The sequence below is a fragment of the Bos mutus genome, chromosome 23 (genome assembly GCF_027580195.1).
Source record: "Bos mutus isolate GX-2022 chromosome 23, NWIPB_WYAK_1.1, whole genome shotgun sequence".
In the NCBI taxonomy this organism is placed as follows: Eukaryota; Metazoa; Chordata; class Mammalia; order Artiodactyla; family Bovidae; genus Bos; species Bos mutus.
The window spans coordinates 34026268-34044931 of NC_091639.1; the positions used below are offsets into that span (position 1 = coordinate 34026268).

Consider the following 18664-nt stretch of genomic DNA (forward strand, 5'->3'; position numbering starts at 1 on the left):
TGTTGAGTCTGAAGCCTTGCCTGGATCTGAGGACTTGGGGATGGTACCTTCAACCCCTACTCTTTCCTCTTCCTCTGTTCCCCCTCTCCCAGTTCCCAACCGGGCCTCACCTGGCCTGGCGTTGTAGGCAGAGAAGGAGCTGCTATCTAGGTGCCCACACACCCGCCTCTACCCTGAGGAGGACCAGAGCTACTGCTTCCATCAGGATAGCAGGCTGTGCCAGTCACCCAGTCTCTTTCTGGGATCACAGGCCCTTGTCAGGTCAACCCCGGGTGCCTATGAAGCCCCCCATGACTGCCAGCCGCCCTTGGCCCCTGAATCAGGTTGATGTGTCTGCAGGTATTTGAAATCATACCTGCCCTGCCTTTGGGCTCTGCCTGTGGATCATCTGATCACTGCATCTTTCTGCAATTTGTACCTTCTATAACTGAGAGGGAATCTAGTCGGGTGAGGCCAGGAATTCACTTCTTGTGTCTGATCTGAGGTTCTGGCCCAAGGAGGGTCACCCAGCACTGCTTTAGCTCACCTGCCTTCATTGTCACCCTGTTACCTTCACTGACCTTTATGGCCACAGTGAGGGGACGCCCAGAGGATGTCACAGCCTCACCCCCTGCTCTTGGAGTCAGTTTAGCCCCCAGCTTTATCAGAAGCAGGACACAAGACACCCGGACAGGAGAGGGCAAATGAGACGTTGCCTCTCTCTGACCCAAGGATCTCCGGCTGGCTGGTGAACAGAGGTGACCAAATGCCGTTTAGCCCTTTCTGAGCCTTTGCTATAAAAGAGTAAGTGCAAAAGGAACAGAGAGGTGACCTCTGATTGGAACTAGCATGCAAGCTGAGAGAGAAGGGCACCCAGCATTTCCAGAGCAAACAGCAGGAGCAAAGGTGGGAGGGCCAGGGCAGTTTGGAGGCAGGGCTTAGGAACTTAGCAAACACATGTGTCCTGCCAAGTACAGCTCTGTAAGGCCTAAACACCTCTCCTCACCTGAATCCCAAACATTTATTGACCCCTTCTTAGGTGCAAGGTACTAAAGTCCTCCTGTTGTTGACTTGTTTAATCCTCATCTAGCCTGTGATGTAGGGACTGTTATTCCTGTTCGACAGATGGGGAAACGGAGGCGCAGAGAGGTTAAATAACATGCCCAAGAGCACACCGCTTTAAATGATCGAGCCGGGATTTTTTTTTTTTTTTCTGTTTTTAAATATTTATTTATGGCTGTGCTAGGTATTCGTTGCTGCACAGGCTTGGGGCAAGTGGGGACTACTCTCTAGCTGGCGGTGCGAGGGCTTCTTACTGTGGTGGTTTCTCTTGTTGCTGAACGTGGTTCTAAGGTGCGTGGGGTTTGCTAGTTTCAGCTCCCAGGCTCTAGAGCACAGGCTCAGTAGTTTTGGTGCACGGGTTTAGTTGTTCTACGCACGTCCCAGATCGGGAATCGGATCACCACTGAGCCAGGGAAGCCAGAGCCAGGATTTTCTTAAGTGTACAGTTCACGGATTTTTTTCTTTTCTTTTTTTTTTGTAGACTTATCAAGTTGTGTAATTGTCAGCACAATTCAGTTTTAAAACATTTTCATTGCCCCCAGATTTCCCTCATGGGGCTGAGCCAATATTTGAACCCAGGTTGTGGGGCTCCAGAGACCACACTCCAGCTTGCAGAGGTGACTTTGTGGAAGGTATGAATGAATGAAAGTCACTCAGTCGTGTCCGCCTCATTGGGACCCGGTGGACTGTAGCCCACCAGACTTCTCCTGGAACTCTCCAGGCAAGACTACTGGAGTGGGTAGCCATTTCCTTCTCCGTGGGGCCTTCCTGACCCAGGGGTTGAACCCCGGGTCTCCTGCATTGCAGGCGGATTTTTTACCATCTGAGCCACCAGGGAAGCCTCGCAAGTGGAAGGTAATCAAGGGGGAATTTGGATGGAGAGGCATCTACCTGAGAACACCTCCCCCCACACTCCTTCCCCAAAGGGAATGCCTTTCTTGCACACTTATGTACATTTTTGCTTTACATACTTTTGCCATAGGTAAATTCCCCAATATTTTTCCTACTCCGAACAGACTTCTGGTGGAGTTAGTAAAGAGATGTGGGCATGGTGCCCAGTCACCTCTGGCCAGCTGCTGTCTCCACCAGCAGGGCTTGGAGCCCAGGGAGCCTCCCGTTACCTAGGGCACAGCTGGGTCTCCAGCTGACTTAGCCTGCTTGCACCACGTGGAGAGGTGGGAAGCAACACGCAGCCAAAAGAATGGATCTCCAGTGTTTCCAGGGTATTTCCCGGGCACCAGTGGGTGTAGCAGAAGTCTTTCTGCTAAGCAGGACATGTGTTGGAGGCAGGGACAGGAAGGACTAGTGTTGAGGATTCTCAGATTTGATGAAGACCTCAGACCTATTTTGGAGTCCACCTCTGTTAATAATTGGGGACCTGGCCACTCTCTGAGCCTCAGTGTTTCTTGTTGTTTTTTTTTTTTTTGCTTCTGTTAAGTGGGTCCAGCAGTCTGGTGTCCAGGCTCCTTACAGAATAATTGCTTGAATTTTGTATATGGCAGTGCTTTGAAGAGCATTGAAAGGAAAGACACTAAAACAAGGATTGGCAAATTACGGCCCATGGCCTGTTTTTGTAAATAAAGTTTTATTAGAACATGCCCAGTCACACCCATCATTTGCATATCTTCTGTGGTTACCTTTTTGCTACTAAGGGCAGAATTGAGTGACTGCAGCAGAGACAGTGTGGCTCACAAAGCCAAGAATATTTACTAGCTACCCTTTACAGAACAAATCTGTCAACTCCTGCATGGTTTATTATTATCAGGGCATGTCTAGCTCTGAGCACTTCCTGCTTCAGTTCCTCCTCCTAACATTGCTGTAGACCAGAGGAAACTGATCTGTGAAGCGGTCTCAAAGGGGTTGGAATTAGAGTTTCCTAGGGTCCCTGTGTCTGTGATGTTCTCTGCGATGCTGACAGTATCCATACTCTTGGAGAACAGCTGGTAGGATGCAGAGGGAAGAAAATCAGTGGGGAGTATGTAAGGGAATTAAGAAGTACGTACTTGCTGTTTGGCTACAGTCATGTAAAAATCTGTTTGCACAAGGGTAGGCTGGGTGCAGCAGGTAAAATGCAAACAGTCATGTGAGTGTGGTGATGGGTAGATTTTTCCTTACAGGAATTCCCTGGTATTTATCCAGTAACTATTAGAAGCCCTTAATGCAATTGCATTCCTAATGAAGCCTAGGCCTCCCGGCTGGGCTCACGCAAGGGTCTTAAAAGGCCACACAATTGTTTTTAAAGTACGTGAGAAAACAGAGATGTCGATCTTTCTAAATCTCACGATAAGGGACTTGTTGCAGCTGTGGCTGCAGTGGCTCTGGACTCCTCCCTTGGCTCTTGGATTAGTTGAGCCAAGCTTCCTTATCTTCCGTCACTCCACCCCACCCCACCAATAGGACACCCTGCTTGCTGGGGGCCCTTCCTCCAAAATGTAAGTCACCTTCCTCACAACCACCTAGGATGCTTATTTGAGATGCAGATTCCTGGGGGCCCCACCTGAGGTATAGGAAGTCAGAATCTCTGGGCTAAGACCCAGATTCTGGACTTCACCAACTGCCAGGTGATTTTTTTTTAATTAATTTATTTATTTGGCTGTGTGGGATCTTTAGTTGCGGCATATAAACTCTTAGTTGCAACATGTGGGATCTAGCTCCCTGACCATGGATTGAAGCCAGGCCCCCTGCATTGGGAGCACAGAGTCTTAGCCACTGGACTGCCAGGGAAGTCCCCTAGGTGATTCTTTTGTATGGGAAAATTTGAGAATCCTTCCCCAGATAGAGCTGGGCCGTTCTCTCTCCCACTGAGGACTTCCTGCAGTTCTACATAAATGTATAGTGCCTATCCCAGTTCCTTATCCACGAGAACCCCTGGGCGTTCTCCCTAAGGTGGCTGCTGGTTCTACTGTTCCTGCTCCTGGGGACCTCGTGTCTCAGGCCAGGCTAACAGGTAAGAAAGCCATGAACTCATGGCGCTGAGCACATATTTCTGGCCCAGGACAGGCTGGCACCAGCCTCCTGAAAGGAAAGATGACCTGTGCGTGGCAGGGGTGTGAAGGAGATTTCTGTTTACTCCCATCCCCTGGAGGTGTGCTGTGGTTTCACACACACACACACACACACACACACACACACACACCCCGACTCTGCTGTCCTATTATATAAGCTCCTCTTGTTCCTGTAGTTCAACTTAGAAAGCCAGGCCCTTCCTTGACCACTGTAGGCTACAGGGTGCCCCTTTTCTCCCAGCCAATAAATTAATGATAATAATACCATCATCATCATTATTATTTTTCCCCCTCATGCTCAGTCATGCCCGGCTCTTTTTCGACCTCATGGATTGTAGCCCACCAGGTTCTTCTGTCCATGGGATTCTCCAGGCAAGAATACTGGAGTAGGTTGCCATTTCCTTCTCCAGGGGATCTTCCTGACCCACGGATTGAACCCATGTCTCTTGAGTCTCCTGCATTAGCAAGCGCTTATCTACTGAAACAAACACCATGCTAAAAACTGTTTTCTCAATTGAGGAAACACTCAGAGGCTGTCAGTCTGACTCCAGGCAGCTCAAAAATTAGTGCATCCAGTCACCTGGGACCTTGTTAAGATCAGATTCTGATGCACTTCAGACTCGTTCTTAGGTGAAGTTCACCAGGGCTGTAGGCTGTACTCTGGGGAGCGTGTCCTAGCCTGGAAGCAGGCGGGGTTGTAGGGGGTGCCTGTTTGTTATGCTCCTCCTCCCCCAGTCCCCAACCCTGAGGCTCCTCCCCACCGTGGTCTCCCCTCCCCTATTCTGTGGCTCTCCCAGCCCAGCCCAACTCCACCTTCCGCGTCCCCTCTGCCCTTGGACAAAGGCTTCTCTCTGGCACCCTGGGTCAGACCTGCTGAGACTTGCTGGGACACACCAGCCTTTTCAGGTTCCTGTCATGTGGCCCTGTTAATTAGCAAGGAAGGGCCTCATCAGCCGTTTGTGGGTTACATTCACATGGGGCCCCCTAGCTTCGTCCCTGAAAGTCTGGGGCTCCAGCCAAGTGACAAGGATCCCATGCCCTACCTCGGTGAGGTGGAGGTTGGGGCCTGTTTTGGGGTTCTGGGTTACTCTGGTCAAGGTAACAAACTCTCCCAGCTGGAAACCCCACCCTTTTTAAGCACCTGGAATTTTTTATTAAAAAACATAATATTTATTTATTTATTTTTGGCTGTGCTGGGTCTTCGTCGCTGACTTTCCTCTAGTTGCAGTGTACGGGTTTCTCATTGCGGTGGCTTCTCTTGCTCTGGAGCACAGACTCCAGGCCACGCAGGTTCGGTAGTTGCAGTATGAGGGCTCAGTAGTTCCGGCTGCCCGGCTCTAGAGCACAGGCTTAGTTGCTCCACGACATGTGGGATCTTCCCGGATCAGGGATCGAACCTCTGTCCCCGGCATCTGCAGGCAGATTCTTTACCACTGAGCCACCAGAGAAGCCCCAAGCACCTGGAATTTGATGAGACCCGTGGCCAGTGCTCGTGGGTTCATGTGGGGGCTCCTGGCAAATTGGGACCCCGCACTGTCACCCCAGCCTTCCTCTCAGCTCTGCTAGCTTTTTTCTCTCCCTTGATTTTGGGAGGCTTCTCCCTAAAAGATCCCCATTTGGCGGAGGGGAAACCCAGCCTGAGCAAGTGCTCAGAGTCCTCGAGTGCTACCCGGAGGAGCTGGGGCATGACCTCAGATCTGATTCCCGGATGCATTTGTCTCCTCCAGACCTCACCAACACTTCAAGCTCACTGGAGAGGAGCAAAGGGATGTCGAATCCCTGCTGTGCTGGCCAGAGGGAATTGGATTCTAGAGTCGGGTTGCCTGGACTTGAATCCTGGCCTCTTTTTCTCACCAGCTGTGGGACCCTGGGCCGGGGACTTAACTTCTCTGAGCCTCAGTTTCCTCATCTGGCAATTGAGGATAGTAAAAGTGCCTCCCACACAGGTGTGTGAAGAGGGATGTAAAGAGAGCTTAGAATGGTCCTAGCTCATAATACTGTGTATCAGGTATCACACAGTTACATAAAAAAATTACGTATCACACAGTTACCAAAAAAATTATTTTGTTTGGCTGTGCCAGGGCTTAGTCGCAGCACACTCTTAGTTGCGGCATATGGGATCGAGTTTCTACCCAGGGATCGAACCCGGGCCCCCTGCATTGGGTGCCTGGAGTCTTGGCCACTGGGCCACCGGGCAAGTCCCAGACAGTTACATTTTTATCATTCATTTCCTCTCTAGTTTGGACCTATCTAGGATTTGAGGAAGGAGCTAAATAACTGTCCTGGACTTCAGCCTCCATGGAGACCCATGGGCAGCTTTGGGGCTGGGGAGGAAGAGCATTTTGTCAGGCTTTCAACCCTGAGCTCTGTGAGGAAAGAAGGCCCAGTGAGAGGTTCCTCCTTTTGGGGTGAAGCAGAAAGGAAGGGCTGGGAGTGAGGCAGCCATGGGTACCCTGTCCTCAGCTCCCCCAGAGCTGGCGGTTCCCCCTCCACATAACACACACGCACACACACACACACACCCCGCGCCAAACCGAGAAAACTAGGTCAGCCTATTTGGGGAGAGGCAGTAAGCCATGTGCCATGTGTAGGGCACCCCCTTATTTGAGCCTGGAGCCCAGCACTGCAAGGGGGTACCCCGTTTGGGCCCTGGCACCACTGCTGCTCTGAGACTTTGGGCCAGCACCCCTCACCAGCCATTCTGGGCCTCAGTCTCCCCATTGGCACAGAGGGCAGCCCCAAGGGTCCAGACTCTAGAATTCTCCCTGACAAGGGAGCAAAGGGCCACCCGCCTTCTGGTGGCTCTGCCCCATTGGGTAGAGTTGTCCAGCCTCCTCTCTGTCAGCAGCTTTATCTCCTGACTTCATCTCCCTCAAGAGGCCCTCCTTTATCTCCTCTATTGAGGAGGGCGCTTCCCAGAAAGTTATTCTAGTGTCCCTGAGACTGATCCCAGCAGAGTTCATTTACTTCTGCAGGAAAATCCCCAAAGTTTGATTCTATTGTCTTTCTCTTTATTTTGGACCTTGACCTTGAGGCTCAGAAAGCCCCAGCCCTGACCTTGAACTCTCGGGCATCCCAGCTTATGGCAGCGGTCACACTGACCCCGCTTGCTGGTGTAACTTGACCAGCTGGGAACTGTGCCCGGGTATGAGGGGCCCAGGAAAGTGTATCAGGTTCTAGACACACCTCTTTTTCTTTTCTTTTTTCCCCCTTGAAATAACATACATTTAATATCTCATAGTTCTGTAGATCAGAAGTCTGATCTCACTGGACTAAAATTAAAATGTCAGCAACACTTTGTTCTTTTCTGGAGGTTCTAGCGGAGAATGTTTTCTCTCCTTTTCCACCTTCTGCCTGCACTCCCTGGCTCACGGCCCCTTCCATCTTCAGAGCTGGCAACGGCCAGCTGAGTTTTTCACACATCACACCACTTTGCCTCTGCTTCCCTCATCATATTTCCTTCCCTGAATCCCAGCCACACCTCTTAGAACTGGGAAAGCAACTTGAATTTCCAAGAGGTGCTCCCGTGGAAGGGAGTCACCTGGGCCTTCCACGCCTGTCTCTACCAGAGCTGCTCCCTTTCCACAGGTATTCTAGAGAACAATCATATTCTTAGAAAGGGTTCCCCAGTTCAAAATAACCACAAACCAACCGACAACAGTGCCTCAGAAGATGGGCTGAGTCATGGAATCTGTGGGCTTCCCAGGTTGCTCAGAGGTAAAGAACCCTGCTGCTAATGCTGGAGACATAAGAGACGCAGGTTTGATTCCTGTATTGAGAAGATCCCCTGGAGGAGGAAATGGCAACCCACTCCAGCATTTTCGGACAGAGGAGTCCATGATGTTGAAAGCAGTCAGACACAACTGAGTGACTGAGCATGCATGAAAGATGCTTAGAAGCGTGCCTGGCCCATTACAAGTGTCCAATAAATTCTACCTGGTATTATATTATTACTGCTATTATAGTGATCAGCTTGCCAGGTTGCTTGCTTCTAAAACTCCTGTGCTTAGTCAGCTCAGTCATGTCTGACTCTTTGCAACTCCATGGACTGTAGCCCACCAAGCTCCTCTGTCTATGGGGATTCTCCAGGCAAGAATATTAGAGTGGGTTGACATGCCCTCCTCCAGGGGATCTTCCCAACCCAGGGATTGAACCCAGGTCTCCCTCATTGCAAGTGGATTCTTCACTGTTTGAGTCACCAAGGAAGCCCAAAAATACTGGAGTGGCTAGCCTATCCCTTCTCCAGGGGATCTTCCCTACCCAGGAATTGAACCAGGGTCTACTGCATCACTGGTGGATTCTTTACCAGCTAAGCTACCAGGGAACCTCTAAAACTCCTTGGTACACAATAATAGTAACTATTAATATTGTGGTAACTCAACTGCAGAGAGGATGCTCCCTTGACCCCAACACTGGTACAGATTTAAATGAAATAGTGAGAGGGAGGGGAGCATGCCTGGGTTAGTCCCCACCCTACCCCATGTCCTAATAAGGGGCCAGGCAGCCATGGACCTGGCTGCCAGGTCAGATCTAGGTCCTTGGTTTCAAAGCCCTGTCTAGAGAATGTCCTCAGAAACCCTGGTGTCAACACGCTGGTGAGACATTAGAGCCAGTGAGAACTGGGTGGGCTTTAGTGTTAGTGGTTGGAGGTGTGGTTATCTCTACTATTCTTGTTTCTGATTGGGCCAAATCTACACTCTTACAACCTCCTTCTCCCTCCCCACCCACCCCCTGGCATCTTGGTCTCCAGGCCCAGGCGTGGAGCCTGGCAGCCACACTGGGAAATCGGGTTTGCCCGGAGTGTATGGGACAGGGCAGTGCTGGGAACTGGAATTTCCGGGGACGAGGGGAAAGCTTGCCATGTTGGTCCCTCAGAAAGGTGGAGAATCTGGAATGTGCCAGCCAGCTCTCTGCCTGGTAGGGCAACACACAAAGGTTTCTGGGTCCCATTTCTAAGATGCCCCCTGGAGCCTCCATGTCATATTCAAGGCCCTCTATGTCAGATCTGTAAACTTGTAATTTCCTCCTAAAGTCACATACAAGAGGAAAATTAATCACCATTCATCCAATGGTGATTAATAGTTTCAGTTAGTAGGATACTAGTTTCAGTTAGTAGGATACTAGTTCATGGAATTTTGACTTTTCTCCTCTGTCCTCCCTGGCTAAAGAGGAAGTCCCCCATGTCCCATAAATGGAGAAAGTCCTCCTTGCTCATGGCCCATGTAATAGGAGGTCTGCAGTGACTCCTGCCTCTTGGAGGTGACAGTGTGAATCTGGGGCAGGATGGGAAATTCCCATCCATGTGTGCTAAGAGTCATGAGGGCGATTGGTTGAGAAAATGTGACTAGCGTCTCACTCCCTCCCACTCCTGTAGAAACAACCCAGAGCACAGGGCTAGCAACTAGAGGAAGAGAAATGTTCTGTATCATCTTTCTACAGGGGACAGAACCACATTTGCTGGCCCCATCATTGCTCCCATTGTACAGATGAGAAAACTGAGATCCAGACTGGTTATATGACATGGCAAGTCCATGGCAGAGCTGGGATCTGTATTAAATCAGGTGAACCCTACTGTCCTATTCTTTCTGCTCTGCCCTCAAGGACACCTCAAATGGAGCCATGACCCCCAATCATTCATGGTTTGGGGGCTAAGGAAATCTTGGGTTAAGGACTTCCCTGGTAGTCCAGTGGCTAAGACTGCACTCCCAATGCAGGGGGCCTGGGTTCAATTCCTGGTCAGGGAACTAGATCCCACATGCTGTAACTAAGAGTTTGTATGCTGCAACTAAGACCCGGCACAGCCAAATAAATAAACAAATAAAAGAGATCTCAGGTTAGCAGAGTCCAGAAGGTGGGTGCTGAGCCACTGGGTGGCCTCATCTGCTCTACTAGTTTCAGATTAGAAATTCAAACACTTGAGAGAAAACAGCTTGTTTTCTTCCCTCTCTCAGAGATAAGCATTAGCTGGGGCCTTGGCCAAGCTCTCAGCGCCCCCAAAGGAGGGTCTTGTGGGAGTGAAGGCTCAGATCCCGCAGTGGGTGGATCAGGAGACAGATGGCAGCTGGGGGCCGAAAGCCCCAGGAGACCCCGAGAAATCACCCCTGGAGTCCCTCGCAGTGCTGATTCCGGTGGCCCCATCAGCGCACGTCCACCTGTAGGATCTTGTCATGAAGAGGCGCCTGGCAGGGCCAAGCAGGGGCCACCAAGGGGTTGGTTGTCCTTACTGGGAACTGCAGGGCAGACTAAACTCAGTCGGCCCCCATGCCCTTGATCCCCAGTCATGGTTTCCCCCGTCTTGTCTCCTCTAGATGGGATCTATTATGGAGACAACCGGTTTGACACTGTGAGTGAGTCGGGAACCGCCACGCTGAAAGCTCGGCCAAGAGTCCGGCCCCTGCTCACCTTTCTTCCGCTGGTGAGTACGTTCTGCCCTGAGGTCAGAGGGTCTGCTCTGGGCGGGCCACCTGGGCTGCCACAGAGAAGGCGGCCCCACCTGCCCTGGTCCAAGTGGTCATCAGCCTCACCCTCTGTCCATCCTCTTCCTTCCTGATGCCAACTGAGGGTGGCTACTGGGAGGAGGCATGGCTCACGACAGGAAGGCTGAGATTAGGGATGTCAGCTCCTTTGAGTCGAAACCTAAGGAGGGGTTATGGGGAACTTGAGTGCAGAAGCAACGCAGCAGTGGGTACCTCCAGCTCAATGGGATTCCTATTTTACACTCACCGGGGGCTGCCTGCTCCATGCCAGGCCTCGCATAGGATGCTGGGATTCAGAGATGATTGACCCAGGATTGCTCAAGGAACCCTCTGCCCAGTATAGGGGATAAATCAGTAAAGAGACTGTTAATACATAGACCAGAGCAGGAGCAGCCTACCTAGCCACAGGGATTGGTCAAGGAAGGCTTCTTGGAAGAGGTGACACCGGAACTGTCTCAAAGGTCAAATAGCAGTGACCCTTGGGAGAAGAGCATGTGGACTGCTTTATTTGTGGGTCTGAAACTGCCAGAAACCAAACACTCCCTTCTGGAGCCTGTGATTGGGCTTTTGTTCTCTGACAAGGGAAAGAGACTCAAAACAACCTCCCCGTGACTGGTTCTATTTACTGTGACGAGAGCTCTGGCTTTTCCAAGACAGCCTAGGCCTGTGCTGTCCAATAGAAATACAATGCAAGCGTCAGGTATAACTATTATTTCTAGTAGCAACATGAATAAGAAATAGGTAAAATTAGTCCAGAGATGATCATTTCAACATTTAACCAGCGTAGAAGGTACGACTGAGATGTTTTACATTCTTTCACACTAAGTCATCAAAGTCTAGCGTGTCGCACTTCGAGCACACATCCTGCTTCTGAGCAGTGACATTTCAAGGGCTCAGTAGCCACTTGTGGTCAGTGGCTACCATATACAACAGCCCAGATTTAGACCTAAACAGCCAGCCTCATAAATTCTAGGTTCATTACCATCTGTGAGACCTGGGTCCCAGTTGGGACAGTGACACGGGGGTCACAGCATCTCATGCTTCCATGAGGCTCTGTTCTGCCTCAGCTCAAAAGGCACCAAATCGTGATCTGAGTTTTCAGGGGCCCATTAGACCTCACAGCACCCAACACCTTGGTCCCCCCACCCACAAATTCTGCCCAGCACTGCCTGGCACAACCACCTCCCTCGCACCATCGTCAATTTTTTTCTGGTTGTTCAGCCTCGCCACAGACCTGAGATTCTAGATGGGAGAGACTGAATCTTACATTCTCCTTGCTGTGTCCCCAAGGCCTGTATGTGGAGGGCTGAGCATACAGACCGCTGGGCATACGGCTTTAATTTATTTTCCACTTACAAAAGCAATTCACGGACATCGCAGACAAATACAGAAAGTACAACACCACCAGTGAAAAGGTATAAAGCAGATGAGTCCACTCCTCACTGTTTCCAGAGATGCATAAAACTGTTTCCAGGGTTACCGCACCCATATATGCAGATGAAACAGTTTTGAGATTGTCTGTCACTAGAGGTGAATTTGATTCTCTCCCTTCATCTACCGCATACTCAGAATTACAGCAGTGGGCACCCAGGGCTGACACACCCGTGCCCACTGTGGTTGATAAAATATTGAAATAAATGGCTGTTGCCCCTTGAGTGGCTGTTGGTCTCTTAGCTCCTCTCTCAGGTCTGCACCAGCAAGTAAAGCATTAATGAGGCATAACTGAGTTTGTTCTGATTGGTCAGCATCCTGTATCCCTGCCTCTACCCACCCATGCACTTTGGACCACTTGATTAACAGCACAGGTCCATACCTTTCTGCCCTCCTCCCTTCTGGTTTGGGTCCTCTGGTTTGGTTCTGATCTGGGCCCACCAGGGCCTGACTGGGAGTGCTGCACAGGGTTAGGGGCTGCTGGCTGGTACTGGCTTGGGAACAGTCCTTCAGGGCAAGCCTCAGACCCAGTCCCAGGAGATGGGGGCTTCTCCCCAGCAGACTCACAGCCCCTCACTGGTGAGGACGAGGGAATGAACACACCATGAATCCACAACTGAAAGGGACCTCGTGGGGTCCACACCAGCCTCCCTAGACGCTGGCAGGAACTGAACCCAGAAAGGGAAGGTCATTCCATGCCTTCAGTGCCAACTGTGCAGCTGGCGTGGTCCTAGCCAACAGCAGGGCCATGAGATCGTGACTGACTCGTGGGGGGCCCTTCCTGTGTGTCAGGCACCATCCCAAGTGCCTAGCATGTGTTAACTGAACTGATAGAGAAGCTGAAGGTCAGGATGGGGAAGTAACTTGGTCAAGGACAGGCAGCTCATAAGTGGCAGAGCTGGGGTTTGTAGCCAGGCTCCCGGGTCCAAGTTCTATTGGGCCATCCTACCTGCCCTTCCACCCACGACCTAGAAGCTTTTCCTTCTTCCCTCCCAACATCAGCCTGCAGAACCACCTGCATCTCCTGTGTCTGCCTCTCTGCACTCCTGCCTGGCCTTTTGGGGATCACACACCCCTCTGAGACCATGCTGAGGCTGTGGGCCACATCCGCACGATCTTGCTTACAATTCCAACACAGGGATCTCAGGCCCCAGAAGCCCACCTATGATGCACCTCGAGATTAGGAGCCCTGAGCCTGGCCGCTTGTGTCCTGGGGACTTGTTTTGCTCCTGACTCAGGTCCTAAGATACAAAGCAGCTCCAGCATCTGGGTTATGGGGAACCCATCTCCTCTGCCTTAGGCTCTGGACTGGGGCCTCTGCTTTCCCCTTGCTGGGACAGAAGGCCAGGAGAATGAGAGGCAGGAGGACAGAACTGCAGGTTCACACGCAGACGTGCACACCCTGCCCCCAGCCCCACCCCCAAGCCAGGTTGGCTGGGGAGCTGGGCTGTGACACCGCCTCACAGCTGGGCCTCGCCCCTCCCTGTCCTGCCTTCCCACACTCAGGGGGCACCTCCCAGGCCTGACCCTGGGGCAGGGGAGGTGCCAGGCTGCAGTGCCCATGACAGGCCCATGCTCTTCCTTGAGTGCCAGCCAGGCCGGGCCGTCTTCTGAGCACACAGTTGCTCCCATGACCCCTCATGAGCCCCCCGTGGGATGGTGTGAGAGGGGAGGGCAAGATGAGGAGGGGACAGGCGTGGCTGGCGCTTCTGCTTCCTTCCTAGACCTTCCTTGCCTATTGAGGTGAAAGTTCAAAGGATGGAGAAATATTCTGGCCTACTCCATACTTTCCCAAGCAGCTGGCCGCCAAAGGCCAGTTACGAGAAGGACCCTGGGATCTCTCGGTGACTGGGATGGGCTCTGGATTGATCCTTGGGTGACCAGTCCCAGCTCTGCCTCTGGGCCATGAGGCCCTTCCTCTCCCGGGGCCTCTGGCTCCTCACCCATCAGCAGGGTTACATGGGATGGTCTGCAAAGGTCCCCTCAGCTGTGACTTTCTGTGTTCAAATAACTCACTAACAGAGGGGCAGGAAGTGGGGTCAGCTCTCTGGAGGCCCCCAGAGATGCCAGGCCCTCTGAAAAGGAGGCCCTCTAGCCACCAGGGCTTCCCCGACCCCACCCTGCCCCAACTTCCTGCTCTGAGAACTCCAAGGAGCTGGATTAGCATGGCAAACTTCAAAACTGGGGGTGGGGGGTGGGCACGGACCTTGGTGAGCATTGGAATAAGAAAACTGAAGCCCAGGGAGGGGGGATGCATGCAACTCCCTCAGCTCCTAGGCAGAGACAGACCCCAAGCCCAGGTCTTCTCCCAATTCCCATCTACACCACCATGGATGGGCCTGGGCTAAGTCTGGGAAGGGGCCTTTCTCCCCACTTCCTTCTCCCTCCAAGGGGAAGCTCGGCCCAGAATTCAAGCCAGAGTCTGTCCCTAGCTTCTCAGAGCTGAGACGGTAGGACGGCTGGTGGTGGGAAGGGCAAACTTGTCTCTGGGGCTGCCTCTGGCCCTACCCCAGTCTGAACCCGACCATCTCCAGGGCAGTGCATATGAGGAATTGAAAAAGAAATGCCAATGAGGCAAATATGGGGAAACTGGCTGGACAGGTCCCCCAGGGTGCCTCGGGCGGTGAGAGCTCCCTGGGTCACCCCACCCTCTGAGTCAGGCAGGGCTGGCAGGGCCTGGGGAGATGTCAGGCTGGGCTCCGGGCAGGAAGCCTGACTGTTTGGAGGCCCACCCTCTACTCAGCAGAGATGCAGCCCGAGTCAGCTGGATTTCTCCTTTCCACCCTTCCTCTCTATCCCCATCCCCAGGAGCTGTCTTGGAAGCCAAGGCCCAGGCTCCCTTTGGGGTTGGCGCTCCTTTGGGTGAGCTGGGGAGTGCGGTCGGTCATGATTGGCTTTTGAGTGATTCTCTTGGCTGATGTTAGCTGGCAGGGCTCTTGGGTAGGGGAGCTCCAGGTGTTCCTGTGGGAGTGGGTGTCGGAAGCCTGCAGCCAGTGAACAGATGGAGCACCCTTTCCCCGCCGAAGCCACCCTGCCTCTGCCCACCTGGCTCTTCTTCCACAGGGAGGGCCTCAGCCTGAACCCCCAAAGCCCAGCATACACCCTCATCCTCACCACATATGACTGCCCCTTGGCCACCAATGGGACTTCCCAGGTGGTGCTAGTGGTAAAGAACTCGCCTGCCAACGCAGGAGACGTAAGAGACACGGGTTCTATATCCCTGGGTCGGGAAGATCCCTGCAGGAAGAAATAGCAACCCACTCCAGTATTCTCGCCTGGAAAATCCTATGGACAAAAGAGCCTGGCAGGCTATAGTCCATAGGGTTGTAGAGTCGGACATGACTGAAGTGATTTAGCACACACACTTGGCCACCCTGTGGGTTCAGGGATTTGTGCCCCCCACTCAGGCTGCCTTCAGAAGGACTGATTGGGAAAGAAGCTCTAGAAGTGACCTGAAGTGTCAAAGTGTTACTTGCTTCAGTTGTGTCCAACTCCTTCTGACCCCGTGGACTGCAGCCTGCTGGGCTCCTCTGTCCGTGGGGATTCTCTAGGCAAGAATACTGCAGTGGGTTGCCATTTTCTTCTGCAGCGGATCTTCCCAACCCAGGGATTGAAACTGGATCTCCTGCATTGCAGTTCTTTACCACTGAGGCACCAGAAGAGGCCTAAGGGCCATTTGAATGGAGGATTCTAGGGACCTTGGTGTCTGGAGCAAGGTCAGGAAGGGGGCGGGGTGGGCTCTTAGGGCTTGTCTCCTTGACCCCATGGACTCCTTGCCCTGCAGGGCAACAGAGCACAGCCCGCTACAGATGAGAGAGATCCTGGGGTGGCAGGTCGGTCCAGAGTAAGACAGCATTGTTGGTGGAATTCGTCCCCCAGGAAGGAGGCATGAGCTTCAGCAGAGGGCAGGGGCTGGGGCAAGGAAGTCCTGGAGCTCTTTTTATATTAAAAAAAATTTTTTTTCCTAAGGTTATTTTTTTTTACATGGACCATTTTTTTAAAAGTCTTTATTGAATTGTTACAGTATTGCTTCTGTTCTATTTTGGGGTTTTGACAAGGCATGTGGGGTCTTAGCTCCCCATCCGGGGATCAAACTCACACCCCCTGCACTGGAAGGTGAAGTCTTGACCACTGGACCACCAGGAAGGTCCTGGAGCTCTTGATTTTAAATGCTCACTGGGTCCCCCAAAGCCGGGAAACAACCGCCAGGGCTTCACCCAGCTGGGGACGCTGGGTGCCGGGAGGGGTTTCCTTGTGGCCCTCACTCCGGGGGCCCGTCCCCCTGCTCCCCAGCCTTCCGCAGTGTTCCCAACCATTCCCGGCTCTGATTCTGACTCAGGGTCACCTCCCTCACCCCCCGAGCTCTGCACCGCCCCCTGAGGTGCCCCAGCCAGGCTCCTGGAGGAATCTGTGAGGAAGTTTGCATTCCATAGTGTGTCACTAAGGCTCTGAGCTGGCTCGCACTCAAGGTCAACTGTGTGTAGCCCGTTGGCCCAACCCTTGTGACCCACCCTTGGGGTTGGCCTGCGATCTGAGGAACCCCAGGTATGAGGATGTGTGTCCCGGCCCAGGGAGGGCAAGGGGACTGGGCTGAGGCCATCGGTGGGGTGAGGCTATCCCCCAGATCCTTGGTGGTGCATCAGGGGGCTAGTGGTGGGCTCTGACTCCCTATAACTTTAAGGGGGAGACAACCTCAGTCCTCAAATAGTGAATGCTTTCCTCCCCTCCTCTTTTCTGCTTTCTTTCCTCCTTCTCTTTAACTCTGAAATATTTGTGGTCAAAAGGGCAGTAGGGGATTCCCGGTGACCTGGCCCTGACTTCGGGGAAGCACCCATCTATCTCTTCAAGCCCAACCAGACAGACACTTCCCAGGAGTCCCTCCCAGAACAGAGTATCCATGGACTCGGGCCACTGCTCACCCACTGAGCCTTGTTAGGACCTGAGGGGTGGGGGCCCGGAGAGATGCCCGCTCCTTGAGTGCTTCTCTGTGGGATCTCTTTAGGTGTGGGGAGGCCTCTGATGTCACAGCAAACCCACAGAGGTGGGATCAACCCCATCTTACAGATGAGAAAACTGAACCTCAAAAGGCAAGAAGGGGGCACACTTCCTGACCACGGAGTGTGTGATTCTATCTTTGAGACGATGGAGTTAAATTAAGATTGCCAGAGTGGTCTGCTGCTGCTGCTGCTAAGTCGCTTCAGTTGTGTCCGACTCTGTGCAACCCCATGGACTGCAGCCTACCAGGCTTCTCCGTCCATGGGATTCTCCAGGCGAGAACACTGAAGTGGGTTGCCATTTCCTTCTCCAATGCATGAAAGTGGAAAGTGAAAGTGAAGTCGCTCAGTCATGTCCGACTCTTAGCGACCCCATGGACTGCAGCCTACCAGGCGGGATTTCCCAGGCAACAGTACTGGAGTGGGGTGCCATTGCCTTCTCCAGTGTGGTCTACCCACCTACAAAATCCATGCTTTTCTTCTTTTTTTAAGTATTCATTTATTTGGCTGCACTGGGTCTTAGGGACAGCACACAGGATCTTCACTGCATCATGCAGCATCTTCACTGCATTACGCAGGAACTGGTGTGGCAACACCTGGACTCTCTAGTTGTGGTTCACAGGCTTAGTTGCTATGCAGCATGGAGGATCTTAGTTCCCCAACCAGAGATCGAACCCACACCCCTCGAATTGCACAGTGGATTTTGACCCACTGGAGCAGCAGGGAAGTAAGTCCCATGCTCTTCTTGATTACAAGAACTTAAAAAACAAAAACAAAAAACTACGGATTGTGTGTGTGTATTTTTTAATTGTGAAGGAAACAGAAGTTCATTGTTCAGAACTGAAAATAGAGACAAGTATAAGGAAGGAAATATATATAAATATTCTCAGAATGGCATTTCCGTCCCTAGGCTCCCTGCCAGCTAATCATTGCCGGGTGACCTTTCAGTATACAAGGCTGTGATGGGGCTGCTTGACTGAGCTGGGGAGTGGGCAAGGTGACGGGGATCTTAGCTTCTGGGTGTTGTCCGGGTGTGGGTTCGGGAAGGGCTGAGGCCCAGCTTCAGGGGGAATGCCCCACCTGGACTCTGCCCCAGGCATTGAGCAAGGCTGCTGTTGCGGAGTGGGGGTGGCCTGGCTGAGGATGGAGGCACCAAGAGGCTGCCCCAGCAGAGGGGCTCAGATGCTCATTTGCATGTTCTTGGTCATTTCCCTTGCCCACCGGGTGGCCACACCCTGTCCCTTGATGTGGGGCCACTGTCCTTTAAGGGCCAGACACGTCTCCCTCCTGAGTCTGCTTGAGGGGTACGCCAGCCCCTGCAGGCAGCCCCCTGGGGCGTGGGGTCTGTGATTTTCCCAGGGCAAGCGTGCTGAGGGTGGGGCAGCCCTTGGCTGACTGCGGCAGTCACAGGCCCACGTTGGAGCCAGAGGTGACCTCAGGCCCAGTCCTGCCCGCTTGGCCTCGCCCTGTGACTCCTGGAAAAGCAGCTTCACAGACTCCTCCCTCCCCCCTCCTCTCCCTTCCTCTTCCCCTGCCCCTCCTTGTTCCGCTGCCCCCCTCACCCCAAGAACTCTCCCGAGACAAAGGCGGAGGTCTGTCTCAACACCTGGTCGTGGAAGTGTGGCCTCCGGTGTTTAGGCCGCTGCCCACATGGCACAGGTGAGCTGAGCACAGGTGGGACTTATGGGCCGGGACTCACAGAACGCCAGGCTGGAGA

General features: G+C 52.7%; 1 protein-coding gene across 1 annotated transcript in view; it reads left to right on the top strand.

Moving 5' to 3' along the window:
- The window catches only part of C23H6orf132 (chromosome 23 C6orf132 homolog), a 37190-nt gene that overhangs the window by 1086 nt on the left and 17440 nt on the right, over nucleotides 1-18664 (top strand). Inside the window, exon 2 of the mRNA XM_070360740.1 lies at nucleotides 10355-10461. Coding sequence (XP_070216841.1) covers nucleotides 10355-10461 — 107 coding nt within the window. The remainder of the gene's footprint in view (nucleotides 1-10354; nucleotides 10462-18664) is intronic.